The sequence below is a fragment of the Trachurus japonicus genome, chromosome 15 (assembly GCF_045865225.1).
Source record: "Trachurus japonicus isolate A0001 chromosome 15, Traja_1.0".
In the NCBI taxonomy this organism is placed as follows: Eukaryota; Metazoa; Chordata; class Actinopteri; order Carangiformes; family Carangidae; genus Trachurus; species Trachurus japonicus.
In genome coordinates, this window is record NC_140921.1 from 28557784 (window position 1) to 28573057 (window position 15274).

Below are 15274 nucleotides of genomic sequence, written 5' to 3' on the forward strand. Positions count from 1 at the left end.
CCACTCCCCCATCAGTGTAACTATCTCTCCTCCTTATAGAGATCCTGCTTGCAGACACTGGAGGCTTAACCCTACCCTTCTAAGCAACCACTCTGTTACAGAGTATATAACATCTGAATGGCGGCAGTTCATCTCTATAAATAAAACCCCAGATATCAGTCCTTCTACGCTGTGGGAAGCCGGCAAAGCATATATACGTGGGGCTATCATATCGTATACGTCAGCACAGAAGAAAGACGCCCTTAAAAGACAGTTAGATTTAGAGAAGACAATAGATAATCTAGAAGCTCAGTTTAAGATATCTCATAGCAGCTCTCTTGCGAAACAGCTGGATGCAGCCCGTTCTGCTTTGAATCAGCTCTTAACCAGGAAGGCGGAGACACAGATTTTTTTTGCTAAACACAGACTATTTGAATCAGGCAATAAACCAGGCCGATTACTGGCCCGCCTTGCCCGAGGTAAAACCGATCCCAATGTAATTCCATCCCTTATAGACAAAAAAGGGGTGAGATGCCTAAAATCATCTGATATAAATGAAGTAATGAAACTGTTCTATAAAGACCTCTATAGCTCTGAATGTACATCCTCTTCTGAGGCTAGAACAACATTTCTTAACAAGATAAAATTACCGTCTCTTTCAGACGCACAGAAGGCAGAGCTATGCAAGCCAATTACTAAAGAAGAAGTCTTACAAGCCATACACACTCTTAAGGGAGGCAAGGCTCCGGGACCGGACGGTTTCGGCCCGGAATTTTACAAAACATTCAGACAAGAACTAGTTGGTCCCTTAACAGACATGTATTCAGATTCCTTTAATAGGGGTTGTCTCCCCCCCACGTTAAATACAGCTAATATCTCGGTTACCTTAAAGAGGGATAAGCCATCTGACATATGTGGTTCCTATAGACCGATCAGTCTGATTCCTGTAGACAGCAAAATACTGTCAAAACTTTTAGCCAGACGCCTAGAAAAATTACTCCCCACTCTTATAAATCCAGATCAGTTGGGCTTTGTTTATGGACGCTATTCAGCTAGCAATGTGAGAAGGCTCTTGAATATTTTACAATTTACCTCTCAATATAAACAGAAGGCTCTGGCCATTTCTCTAGATGCAGAAAAGGCCTTCGATAGGGTTGAGTGGGGCTATTTGTTTGACATCTTGGGGAGATTTGGCCTAGGGGGAGACTTCCTTAAATGGATCCAAACCATATATCGCTCACCTACAGCTGTTGTTATAACTAACGGGCGGCGTTCCGAACCCTTCCCAATAGCAAGGGGTGTACGCCAAGGGTGCCCCCTCAGCCCACTCCTCTTTGCTTTAGCATTAGAACCATTAGCTGAAACTATTCGACTCCATACCGATGTAAAGGGAATAACAATAGGACATGAGGAACATAAAATTGCCCTATACGCAGACGATATCCTTTTGTTTTTATCCTCTCCTCAGCTTTCAACTCCCACAATTATAGATATCTTCAATAGATTTAGTAATATATCTGGCTATAAAATAAATTTTAATAAATCTGAAGCTATGCCACTGGGAACCCTAGATATTACAGATGTTCAGGAAAACTTTCCTTTCCGGTGGTCAAGATCTGGCTTCACCTATTTAGGGATAAAGGTGTCCTCGGACCTGAGAGATCTGCAAAAACTGAACTTTACCCCTATATGTACCTCAGTCAAAAGAGACCTGGAGCGATGGCAGAATTTACCCCTATCCCTGTTCGGTCGAATCAGTCTCATTAAGATGAATGTGCTCCCTCGACTCCTATACCCTTTACAAATGCTCCCATTATATCTGACCAAAAAAATTAACCTAGATTTAGAGAAGGCGTTTTCCAAATTTATCTGGCAAGGCAAAAAACCTAGGCAGAGGCTTAAGATATTACAATTACCTACAGACACAGGTGGTCTCTCTATGCCTAATATGCTGTTTTATAATTGGGCCTGCCATGCACGCCATTTCTGGCTGTGGTTACATTCATATATTAAAGGGATAGTTCAACATTTTGGCAAATTGGCCCATTGCCATAATCGCTATAGTCATAGCAGTAGGTTCATTACCTTTAATTGTAGGTGTAAGCTATTTTCAGTACGGCGGAGCCACCACGCTATGACATAATGACGGAACGATACGAAACGGAGCCGTTTTCGAGGTAAATACAGGGTAAATACGGAGACTGCTTGCTGAAAAACTGTCCCTGAACGCAACGCGCATCAGCGGTTTTGTATGAATTTACCTCGAAAACGGCTCCATTTCGTATCGTTCCGTCATTATCTCATAGCGTGGTGGTTGTGCAGGTCACAACTTGTCTACAAAAGCGCTGTGGAGTTTTAGGATTTTGTATTTGATGAGTTTAATGAGGGAAACCAAGAAATTCCGTTAGCCTCCATAGCGTAGCTCTGAGCAGCCAGCTGCTGCGCTCCGCCGTACTGAAAATAGCTTACACCTACAATTAAAGGTAATGAACCTACTGCTATGACTATAGCGATTATGGCAATGGGCCAATTTGCCAAAATGTTGAACTATCCCTTTAAGAGAGAGACCTGTATTGATTCTTGGGCCTGCCACCCTCATTCCCTGTGGAGTTTAATCACTTGTGAAGCAAATAAGATAAATCCGGAAATAAAATGTAATCCTATTATATATAACAGTATCAGGATATGGCGTGATATATCTAAATACCTGGGAAGAAGAAGTGCAAAATCCTTACTGTCTCCCATAACCCACAACCCTGACTTTCCTGCAGGTGTTAACTCACCTACATTCCTTTCTTGGAGGGACAAGGGAATCCACGTAATCGGCGATCTATTGAGGGATGATACTTTTCTATCTTTCCAACAGTTACAAGAAACATTCAATATCCCCAAACAGCACTTTTTTGGGTATCTACAGATTAGACATTTTGTATCCTCACAGACCGCCTCTTTCTCTACCAACATCTCTTATAGTGATGTTGAGAGATTTCTCCTAGAACGCAAAAATAGAAAACATTTTATAGCATCATTTTGTTCGCTTCTGGGTTCTTCTGTCACTTACCATTTACCAGACATCTCTCATAGATGGGAAAAAGACTTGAACAACGAATATCTAGAGGATGACTGGCTGTCAGCTATACGCCTGATCAAGTCTACATCTACCTGTAACCGGTTAAGAGAAACTCAATACAAGATACTTCACAGGCTGCATATTACTCCTATTATTTTAAACAAAATTGACCACTCCATTTCTCCAAGTGCAACTTGGAAAGGGGAACATATTTTCATTATTTTTGGGAATGTAAACTGATCTCCAGATTCTGGTCACTTATCTCAAAGGTACTCGGTGGTATATTTAAGATAAAAATTAAAAAAGATCCAGGGGTTTTCCTTCTAGGCCTGCCCTCTAGGGACCTACATCTCACTGCATCACATTATAAGCTTTTTGAAAAACTCCTTCTTGCCGCCCGAAAATGTATCCTGCAAAACTGGATCAAACCTCTTCCACCTACTGTCACCTTTTGGTATAGAGAGATCTTTAATACCCTCCCTCATGAAAGGTTGGAAGCTGTTGTAAAGGGCAAAGATGAGTTATTTTTAAAAGTCTGGACACCCTTCTTAGATTATATACCTGCAGATCTGAAAAATCTGTTAATGATGGGCAGACAGTTTTCTGAGTGGAATAGGACTCCCCCTGTGCGGGGACAATAGACTGCTGATGATTGCTTACTCTTAACTCGTAGTTAAATACTGACTGGAATCAAACCAGAAATGTAATTATTTTTCATTTTAATTTAATTTAATTTACATGTATTTTATTTAATTATTTTCCACTATTTTTTTTTTTTATTATTTTATTTTTATTTTTATTTTAAATTCTGATCATTTAATTATATATTTCATTTTATTTAGTTATTTTACTTACTTATTTTAATATTACTTATTTATATATTTATTTTAATTGTATTTTTATCTACTCCTTTACTATTTTTATTATTATTTTCCAACTTAAAGCCATTAATATCACAGCCCTGGTAAATGTAACTGTATCTCTCTACTTGTCTAACTTTGTATAACATGTGCTGTCTGATGGGTTGGGGTGGGGGGTCTGTTTCTGTGTTTTGTATTGTTTATGTTTGGAAAAACAATAAAATGTGTTTAAAAAAAAAGAAAAAAAAAGAAAAAGAAAAAAGTGGTCAAATTAGACGCCACTTTGAGAACCACTGCACTATCTAATGTGTCTGAGGATGTCTTACTACAGATACCTGACCTATAAAGCTCCTTATTGACACTGGTTTGGTGTAATCTCTCTTTCTGTGGTCTGCAGAATGATTTATTAAGGCCAGATATGATGAAGATGTGAAGAGACGGAGCTCAGGACAATCTGTGATAGTGGTGCCGGCGACCAACACAGAATATTGAAGAACTTTGTCTGTACGTCTCTCATGGACGTGATGTCTCAGTAATGTCTTGATGGAACTTCATCAAATTTGGCACAAATGGCCGCTGGGACTCGAGGACAAACTGATTGGATTTTGGTGGTCAAGGTCGGTTTTTAGCTGTAACTCAAGACTTCACTCTGCAATAATGACAAACTGTCACACAAATGGTTCATATTTAATCTGACTCTGGATTAACAGGGGTGTAACCCGAGGTGGCAGGGGTGGAGGCAGACGACCAATGAGGGGCTGATTCTAGGTCTTTAGTTACAGAAGTGTTTAATAGATGCACATGATTGAGGACAAGTAGAACTATTGTGTTAAATATGGAGCATATAAAACAAGGGATTGAAACATAAAATTCTGTTAACACTGGAGACTTCTCCTAATGTGTCTGGAAACTAAACGGTGAGGATGACGAACTCTCTGCTCACAGCCAGTAAAATGATTTCAAAAGACAGAGCTTGTTCTCTCCTGTTGTTGAAATGAATCTTTTATTGTGGTTACATATGAAGAGTAATTATCAACCACTGGAAGAAGAGCTCCCATCACATCTGAGTAATTACACATCCACCACTGCATTCAAAGTAGAAAATGAACCATCGTCTTTGAATAAACAAGGCAGAGCAGCCGGCGGCAGCATTTTCAGGGATATTAATTACTTCCTTCTGGCGTGTAATAATTTATATCTTTCAAGCAGTTACCTGCAGAGAAACAACTTCCCTCCCTGTGGCTCTGACTGGCTGCTAGAGGCTCCATGGGGTCACATGGCTCAGCTTTGTGCTCACAATCACACACACATTCATTCATGTATACAAACTAGACACACATCAGCAATAGTTGAATGAATGAATGAATGAATGAATGAATGAATTATTTTTTTTATTTCGGTATATATCAAGCTTATATAACCGAAAGGGTGTAGGTTGAAGCCAAAGCTTATATACCCCTACCCCTTTTACCTTAAAACATTTTTTTTTTTTAATTATACGCATTAATACAAAAGGATCAGATCACAGACATTTGAAATTAATCAGTACACTTAAATTTCTGATCACAACAAAATAAAGAATTGTACACAGCGCACAACCCAAAAGTTAGTTAAAGGGATAGTTCAACATTTTGGCAAATTGGCCCATTGCCATAATCCCTATAGTTTTAGGAGTAGGTTTGTTACCTTTAATTGTCTGTGCAAGCTATTTTTAGAACGGCGGAGCAGAGCCGTGAACTCCTCAGAGCTACGCTATGGAGGCTAATGGAATGTTGAACTATCCCTTTAAGTTTTGAACTCGTCAGAGAAATTTCCCTCCTGTCATTTATGTTCGTCTCATTTGTTTTGACAGAGATCTCATTACTTTTCCACCTATTTTCACTCTAACTGAAACTTCCACCCAGTGATGGACAGCAGAGCATAGCTCAGAAAGTCCTACATGTACTACTGGCATTCATTTCACTCACATCACAGGAAATGTCACTGACATCAGAGGCAAATGTTATCTTTACGATGACATCCACATGTGTTAGTCTTTGCATCACTGCTTTTGGCCTCCTCTGCCCGGTAAATATTGTACGTATATACACCTGATCTGTCATGAGCCTCCAGTTTCCAGGAGCCGGTGTTTTGAGCCTTTGGGGATGTACCCATCAGAAGTTGCAGGGTGACATGACATTACAGATCATATCTCGTCTATAGCCTTCAAGCTGATTCACATTAATTGTTGCTGCAGTGAAAAGTTGAACATCCCTTGGAGTGATGAGAGAGAGATAAATCTCCTGACTTTAAAGATAGAAGAAAATTGAATTGAATTGAATTGAAATTTGTTTATTTCGGTCATACAACACCAACATCAAAATCAACCATTTTGTGTGAACAGTTTAGCCAAAACATATTATACACAATTGCAACCATACACACACACAAAAAAAAAGAAAATATCATACAGTGACCGAAAAGGGAATAGGCTGAAGCCCAAGGCTTATATTTGCCTATCCTTTACACTCTATGAAATTAAATTACCTAGAATGTCAACAGTCCAAAATAATAAGATGAAAATAATCATTACTGTATTTTATAATTTTTCATTATTTCACATTTCAAGGCTTTCTTAAAACTCAACAAAGAACTACATGTCTTCAACTCATCACTGAGCTTATTCCACATTTTAACTCCTAAGACTGAAACACATTTGTATTTTATATTAGTTCTCACTTTACACATTTCAAAAATCAATAACCCTCTTAAATTATAGTTTCCTTTTCTTAATTTAAATAACTGAAGGATACAAGCTGGAAGGCTGTTGTTCTTTACTCGAAAAATGATTTCCATTGTCTTTAGGAACACAATATCTGAAAATTTTAATGCATTAGATCTTAAAAATAGTGGGTTGGTAGGTTCACAATAGCACTCTTTGTTTATTATTCTAATAACTCTTTTTTGAAGCTTGATTATATATTTTATTATTATAAAATGAAACAGTAATCCTGACATGGACGGAAGTGTTAGTTTCCTTGTACAAAAAACTTTATTAACTTGTTAGACCTTGACTGACTCACATGACATGATCATCTCTCAGTCTCCCTTTGTCACACATGTACAACAAAGGATTCAGTAAACAGAACAGCTTTGACCCATGGATGGTGCGCTCTGTTACATTGTGTTGACAGGACTGATACTGATGCGCGTGGTTTGTTTTTCCCCAATGGCAGATTCTACAGATACTGGTGCGAGCTGTTGTGGAGAACCTGACGGACAGCCACGGGGTCCAGGTGGTGACCCACCAGGCCAAGGTGAAGGAGCTGCTGGGTCGGGTCAGCTCCCGCCACAGCAGCGACTCGGAGATATGGCGGCAGTACGCCCTGCTGTACGGTGACGGTCACAGCACCAACCCAGAGGACAATGAGAAGGTGAGAGCCACAAAATCATAGTTAGCTGAACCAGGTAATAGTTAAAGGGATATTTTTTCAAATTGGCCCATTGCCATAAGCCCTATAGTCTTAGGAGTAGGTTTGTTGCCTTTAATTGTCGATGCAAGCTATTTTTAGAACGGCGGAGCAGAGCTGCGAGCTGCTCAGAGCTATGCTATGGAGGCTAATGGGATTTTTACATAGTTGTTTAAGAGGTAAATTCAAAACTGCTGATGTGCGTTCCCGTCTGGGGCAGTTTTTCAGCAAGTAGTCTCTGCATTTACCTCTAAAACAACTCCGTCATTCCATTATTATCTCATAGCGTGGTGAATGTGCACGTCACAACTTGTCCACCAGAGCGTTTTGGAGTTGTTGGATTGTGTATTTGATGAGTTTGATGAGGGAAACCAAGAAATCCCATTAGCCTCCGTAGCGTAGCTCTGAGCAGCTTGCAGCTCTGCTCCGCCGTTCTAAAAACAGCTTGCACCGACAATTAAAGGTAACAAACCTACTGCTATGACTATAGGGATTATGGCAATGGGCCATTTTGCCAAAATGTTGAACTATCCCTTTAAAACCCCAGAACCAGTTACAGAGTAAAGCAAAGGAAGCCATAACTGATGCTAACTGTTGTATCTACAGTGCCATGAAAAAGTATTTGCCCCCTTCCTAATGTCTTACTTTTTTGCATATTAATCACACTTAAATGTAAAGGATCATAATATTCATATTATAATATGATATGATGATCATAATATTAGACAAATATAACCCAAGTAAATATAAAATGCAGTATTTGTATGATGGTTTCATTTATTAAATGAAAAAAGCCGTCCAAACCTACAGTACCTGGCCCTGTGTGAATAAGTAATTGTTGTTAAATCATGAACTAGGTTCTATTGAAGTTCTAATAATTTCTTGATTCAACAGGTCTGGCAGTAATCAGGCCTGGGTGTGGAGAGTGAAATTGAACTCAGCTTTCCAAAAAAAATAGGTTTATCACGGTTAGTTCATGATTTAACAAGGGGGGCAATTACTTTTTACATAGGACCAAGTAGGTTTGGGTAGCTTTTTTCCCTTAAAAAGTGAAATCATCATTTAAAAACTGCATTTAAGTTTATTTGGATTATCATTGTCTAATTTCAAAATTAGTTTGATGATCTTAACCATTTAAGTGTGACAAATTGTCATGATGACGTACTGTCATGGCAAAATGTTGTGGCTAACTGTTGTACTTGTTGTGGCTAACTGTGGTGTTAACTGTGGTGCTTCTCTGGGGGTTTCAGGCCCTGCAGTTCCTGTCGAAGGCTCACCGCTGTGAGGTTCAGGCTGGAGGCTGGGAGAAAGACACTGCTCTGTTCAAGGAGGTGCTGAAAAGAGCTGTTGATATGGGAGAAGGTGAGAACACACAACCACCACACACAAACCCAAAGCAGTAACATATGACACACTCAGTACGTGTATAACACAGTATGTTAGTCCGACTAAAACACCCAGATAATGCGATTGGAAACTTGGAAACTTCTTCTGCATGTGTTCGCCTTCAGCTGACTTGACAATGAAACTTGACAATGCATTTGAGCATGCTTCACAACAAAAGTGACAGCGGAGCATGTGACATAGAAGCCAGCCTGAACCCAGCCCTTTAAAAAAATAAAGGGCACCTGGCCTGATGGGCCACCCCCACAAGGTACAGTCATGTTCTGCTGAGCCACCGGACTTAAAACCACTTAACTGGGGTCAGCACAGTGAGCAGTGGGAATACAGTCTATAAAATCCATCTCTCAAATTCAATTACATAAATCTCCCTGCTGGATCAAGCTGCTAGGTGGTTAAGAAAAAAAGGTTTCATGGTCTCATGATTCGGAGAATGAGAATGTCAGGACTTCAACACTGCCCCAACCTGCTGAAACTGCACACTGCTGAGGTGCTTCTGAGTCCCAAATCCACCAGCTCCCCAAAGCTCCCCACAAAGTACTGTTTATACAGTACTAAGCTGCTCAGCAAATATCTGACCGTATGAAGGCAATTGGGAACATAACTGTTGATGAATTATAGTATAGATGAATAAATGTACTGCATAGAGAAGTTATGGTGAATTTCAGGGCCCCAAGGTTGGATCTTTGAGGTTCTCCCAGATTTTCTTTGGGATCTTGAAAACACGCCCGTCGCCCGATTTATCAGCCAAATATACTAAAATATCACTTTTCCATCCATTGCGGATGCCAATAGCATTTGTTGTTGCTATAAATGTGATATATAAGATTCCTGAAAAGAGTGGAACTCATAGATGTCTTGTTTTGTCCAAATAACTGTTCAGAACCAGAGGAAATTCAGATACAAGGAGGTCCAACTGAGAAACTGGAAGAAATTAGGATCATATTAGTTTTATTCTGACCCATTAATCAGTTGAATCAGTTATTTGAATTCTAATCCATTATACAGAGCCCATGCAGTCTCATTTAAGCTGGATTTGTTTATTAAATCTTATTAGGTCCGTGTGACTGCTACAGTAAAGCTGATTTAACTTCTTTTTAAAGGGATATGCCAACATTTTTTTTTCATGTCTTGCCTCACTCCCAGGTCCATAACAAGCAGATAGACACCATCCTTTCTACTGTGCGTGCAGTAACAAGGGAGATACGGGCAAATTAGCTTTGCTCAAATGCTGGAAGTGCATAGGTAGTGTTAGCCTGCCTCCCCCTAAAGTCATCAGAGAAACTGTTCAGCAACTCTAAACGGAAACCGGTGGGCCGATCTTCATCTCAGAGCTGACAAAACTCTCTGGTAAGGCATCTTGAGCGGTCAAATGCCGGTAAGGGGACAAGATCGGTCAAAACGGAGGGTTCAAGCAAAGACGGTTTATTTTGGTTCAAGCTAGCTACATCGAGGGTAGTTTAGCTTCCTATTTCAAAGTAAAAGCACACATTCTATCGTCATGGTTTTCTGTATGTAAAGGGCAACGGGTGTTTTATTTTATTTTGTTAAAGTAACCGGAAGTGTGTTGGTCACAACGGCTAGCTTGAGTAGCACCGAATTCGTCCGAACAAAATTGTAAACAGCTGGTATTTAGACAAATTAACGACACACTGCTGATCTAAACGGCTACTTTCTGGCCTAAAAATGTTTGAAATGTCGATAAAGTGATATATTTACAGAGTTTAGAGCTAAAATGAAATCAGCTTCTGACTGCTGATTTCAGCTCGGGTAGGAGGCAGGCTAACACTACCTATGCACTTCCAGCGTTTGAGCTAAGCTAATTAGCAATTCGCCAGCTCTGCCCGTATCTCCCTTGTTACTGCACACACAGTCGAAAGGATGGTGTCTATCTGCTGGTCATGGACTCGGGAGTGAGGCAAGACATGAAAATTTTTTTTGCCGTATCCCTTTAAACATCATGGACTGCTCAGAGGTCTTTCTCTCATTTTAATCAATGTGCGTATTTGTATGTGCTCAATTGACCTGACGGGATTCTCCCTCTGAATGTGTCTGTCAGTGACCCTCAGCTGCAGTAAGAAGAAGACTAGCCCAGCAGAAGCTCTTCAGATGCTCTCCTCCACCAGGCTCAGCCTTCGAAGCTTGGCCACCAAAGCTAAGGTACAGTCACCTGTCACCCAGCACCTTAGACAGAGATGACACACACACACAAACACACACACACACACACACAAAACACAGATAGTACAGATAGTGAACTTTCCCACAGCCCATTATTTTTATTTTCACTGGCTATTGGAGTTTTTTTTTCTGTCAAACAGAGGTAGACACAGAGCGGGGTCTCCGTCTGTGTGGGGACGTAGAGGGGGAGCCGACATGGTGGGACACTGATATGCTGTTGTGTTGTCACGCCTCTGAGCTCTCTGAGCACCAGCATACTATCTATGCTGGTTTTTGTCTGGTTCAGTGTGTGACTCAGCGGGCAGAGGCTGTGGGTACAAACCTGCCACTGAGCTCAACAGGAAACACAGACAGCGTCCAAGCTGCAAACACTCTGAAAACGAGGAGTTTTGATCAAAGACCCTGCAATTGTGCAGTCAGTGACAGTTCTCCACAGGTACAAGTGTTCCACCAAAACAAGTTCCCCTCTGACAGCGTTTTTGCAGGAGCACTGTGGCTGTGTGCTGAGTTCAGCCAGGCGTGGCTATGAGAGACAAGGTCGAATGTAAACAAGCAAAGGCCATGATGCAGCATGGTCCTATCAGCAGTACATCAGGATCTGGGGGTAAGAAGTTTCTGCTTCTGCATCCTTGTGCAGATTCTGCTTCAGTATTGTCTCTAACAGAGCTAAATGAAGCAGTCTGTTGTTGTAGTGATCAGCTCTCTGACAGCTCCTCTGGACTGTCCTTTTTTTCTGGTTGGGTAGAACTAAAGTTATAACAACATAATCTGAGCCATGAATGTAAGTATTCAAATGGCCTAATTAACCCTTCAGAGTCTACAGCATTTTCTTCTGTATTAGTCTCACCTGGTCTCCTTATGTATTAATGCTTGTTAAACCTCAGCCCTGCGATGCACAATCAAGTAATTGACATCCTTTTTGTCAGGATAACCTGGGCGTTCAGAATATTCATTATGTCTGTAGTGGTGTCATATAAATGTAGAAAAGCTCTATGGTCAGAAAAAGAAAGGAAAATAAAAAACGGAAAATAAATTTCACATGTATTTGTTGGAAACATAGAAAATTATTATAAACTTCTCTTTAGACACTATATAACTGTTCTTTGAGGTGTTGGGGATTAGAGGAAAAAGAATAAGGGCTCTAACTATGATATACAGTAAAATACATTATTTACAAAACTGCCCACTCTCCTGGCATGAAAACAGTGTGAGTTTGCAACGAGGCAGAGAACCACATCAGGCCTGACATTTCCATTGTGTTCACAGGCTTTTTGTCTTGTTTCCTACAGTGAACAAACTTTCTCCTTCCATATGATGATCCCATGTCTTGGTCTTAGCTTGTGTAAAATGTGTAAATGGTAATCTACACATTATTTATTGCATTTACGGCTGATTTTCCAATAATGGCAATCATACAAAGCAACGGAGCAACCATTTGGATGTAAATGAACACTCGTGGTGTGAAGGCGCTCAGGTCTCTTGTAGAACTTTGGTCCATCCTGTGATGGGACAGGAGTCTCCTATTGGACACGGATGTTTGAGGCAGGACTACTACTTCTGGGTGAGCTACAGACACACCAGTGGATTCTTTGTAAAGGCCGAAGTGAAGAATTACATCGCCATCATTCGACAAAATAGATGCAAAGGAGTAAAACAATACCCTCGCCATCGTATACAACGGCACTGACCTCAGAGGGTTAATGCGTTGATGTACTCAGATAGTCAATTCTTGCTTCTTTGAGGCAGCCACCACAGTATCAATGCTGTCTGAGAAGGTCCCACTGGTCCCTGCTTACACCAGGAGGAGGAGCTGGTGCCACACACACACACATGTTTGTATAGCTAACTCTGTGGGGACACTCATTGACAATGTTTTCCCTAGCACTTTACCCTAACCTTAACCATCCAAAACAAATCGTCTGTTGTCTGTCTGACGTCTGCCCGATTTCACGTGAATGCAACATCAAGAATATGTTCCTGCTAGATGGGGGGAATTCCTACAGATTATACCTTTAATCTAACTTAAACCTAATTATAATAACCTAGTTATTATAAAGTCTTAACCCTCAAACAGCCCTTGGACAGGGTCTGAGAAAGTGACGACGGCCAAAATGTCCTCACATGTACAGCCATACAAGTACACACACAGTGCTCCCTCCCTCTCATGTTCTTCACTGTCTGAGCCATACAGGATCAGCTGGCTTTGCTCATACTAATATTGGTCATGTACAGTTATGTTACTCTCTGTCATTTACCTTGTTCCTCTGTAGTGGAAGAGACGGCACTGCCATCTAGTGGTCAGGGCTTTGAACACAACACAAAATGAACAATAACACCATTAGACTTTAATTGGTTCATTAACGTTTCAAAGAGGGGGGGGGGCAAGAGTTGTCATAAGAAGCTGACAACTGATGATAAATTCTGTGAGGTTTTAAACCTGGTCAGTGATCTGGACATGACACTGACAGGGCTGTGAAGAGACAGCAGAGAGCCTGCAGCCTGAAGTCTGCACTTTGGGAAATGGAAGCAGAGCTGCAGAGGCTGAGACAAGACATCTGGAGGAGCTGCAGGAAGGCTCAGCTGACACCGGAGCGGTGGTGGTGGTGGTGGTGGTGCAGCATCGATGCACAAACAGGATCCATGTGGAAGAGTCATCAGGGGGAAACCTCACCACCTCAACATCTGGAGTCTGCAGAGCAACATCTGGAGAGGCGATGAGGTTTAAAACTGAACCCAACAAAAGGTGTGTTTGGAGAAACAAGCAGCAGCATTCGATACAAACAACACTTCTGCAGACTGAGGGTGGAAACGCTCTGCTTCGGTTGTGGGGAAGCAGAACGACACGGGAAACACAGACCAAGGGAAGAACAGATTCCACCAAATATCGGCAGGTTCCTAATCCAGGTGTCCTGCAGTCAGTCAGGAAACACTTCCACCACCCGACCGTGATCCAAAGCAGACCTCGAATCCACCATGACCCACTTCAAGGAACAAAAGCTGGGTCGTAAAATGAAAAGTAACAGAGCATTAGCACGTGTTTGCCACAGCAGGGGAATCGCTCATTTCACTTCAGAAATCAACACAATCAGCATCAGCGTCGGGTGAAATTGCGAAATGTTGCAGAAATGACACAGATGTTACCAGAGAGAGCTGACAGGTTTATTGTCCTACTTCATATTGTGCCTTGGTCACAGCTCATTAATATGAGGCTTAGTGGTAAATAATACATCTTGAATGTACCTTTTTTATCTGCTTTTAACTTTCAAACATTGATATTTCAAAAGTCCACTAAAAGTTCCTGAAATAAATGTTGATGTGATAATGATGGAGACTGTCTCATCCTCTTGTTTTTGTCCAGCAAATGCACACAGACGTGGCCACGGGGCAGATCCACGTGGAGCTGCAGGACGGCGTCGCCGCTCTGGAGCAGCTCGTCACAGAGCTGCAGGAGGCGAGCGCTAAGATGCGTGACCAATCACAGTGACTGTCCTGAGGACACGCCCCCCTCTCCCCAGCCACAGACTCTGCAGCCTTACAACTATAATCATGATGCTTTTGTACCTCTGTGTCCATATTGGAACGTAAACATGACTGTCAGACAACAAACAATAAAGTATGTGGACGTTTTAACGCTGCTGTGGAACCTGTCTGTCTGTCTGTCTGTCACACAGGGACACAAGTCCTCAGGGACTCACAGGACAGGCTGCAGGTTGAGTCTGAATCCTCAACATGGTCTGAGCACTCACTCACTCAATCTCTCTCTTTCTCATTTTCTAACTCACTCACTCACTCTCTCTCTCTTTCTCAATCACTCACTCACTCATTTTCATTTCATTTATTAGTTTATTTGTAATGGGACTCTGCATATCCATGAACATACAAAAATTATAATTTGTTGTAAATATGCCAGATTTAGCACTAGAGCTAATTTCCATCTGCAGTCCCATGGTCCACAACAAATGATAAATATAATACAAATACATCACACAATGGTTGCATCGGTCGGAAGGAACAAGAGTGGTAAGCTATTAAAGTGCATTTATCCAACAATAAATGTCGTAAAGTGCTATTTGAGATTCACTAAAGTGCATCATCGGGTAGTATCTGTCATAAAGTGCCCATGCTACAGGTAACACAACTGCTGGAGCCTGCCTTTTCCAACCCGGATGAAAACCCACTACATGTTGTGACTCCTACGATGTCGCTACATGTGACGTAAGTGGTGTCTCATCTCTACTTCTCACTTCATCTTCAAGAGGTATCTTACTTTGGATGCCACTCGAAACCAAGTGCTAGTGTTAAAGGGGACATACTTTTTGAAGGCTCTTTCACAT

The 15274-nt window shown here is 41.2% G+C and overlaps 1 protein-coding gene across 1 annotated transcript in view; it reads left to right on the forward strand.

Moving 5' to 3' along the window:
* The window catches only part of ttc27 (tetratricopeptide repeat domain 27), a 104489-nt gene extending 89919 nt beyond the window's left edge, over window positions 1-14570 (forward strand). Inside the window, exons 17-20 of the mRNA XM_085800881.1 lie at window positions 7125-7322; window positions 8609-8720; window positions 10819-10919; window positions 14299-14570. Of these exons, the coding sequence (XP_085657007.1) occupies window positions 7125-7322; window positions 8609-8720; window positions 10819-10919; window positions 14299-14424 (537 nt within the window). The 3' untranslated portion in view covers window positions 14425-14570. The remainder of the gene's footprint in view (window positions 1-7124; window positions 7323-8608; window positions 8721-10818; window positions 10920-14298) is intronic.
* The last annotated feature ends 704 nt before the right edge of the window (window positions 14571-15274 follow it).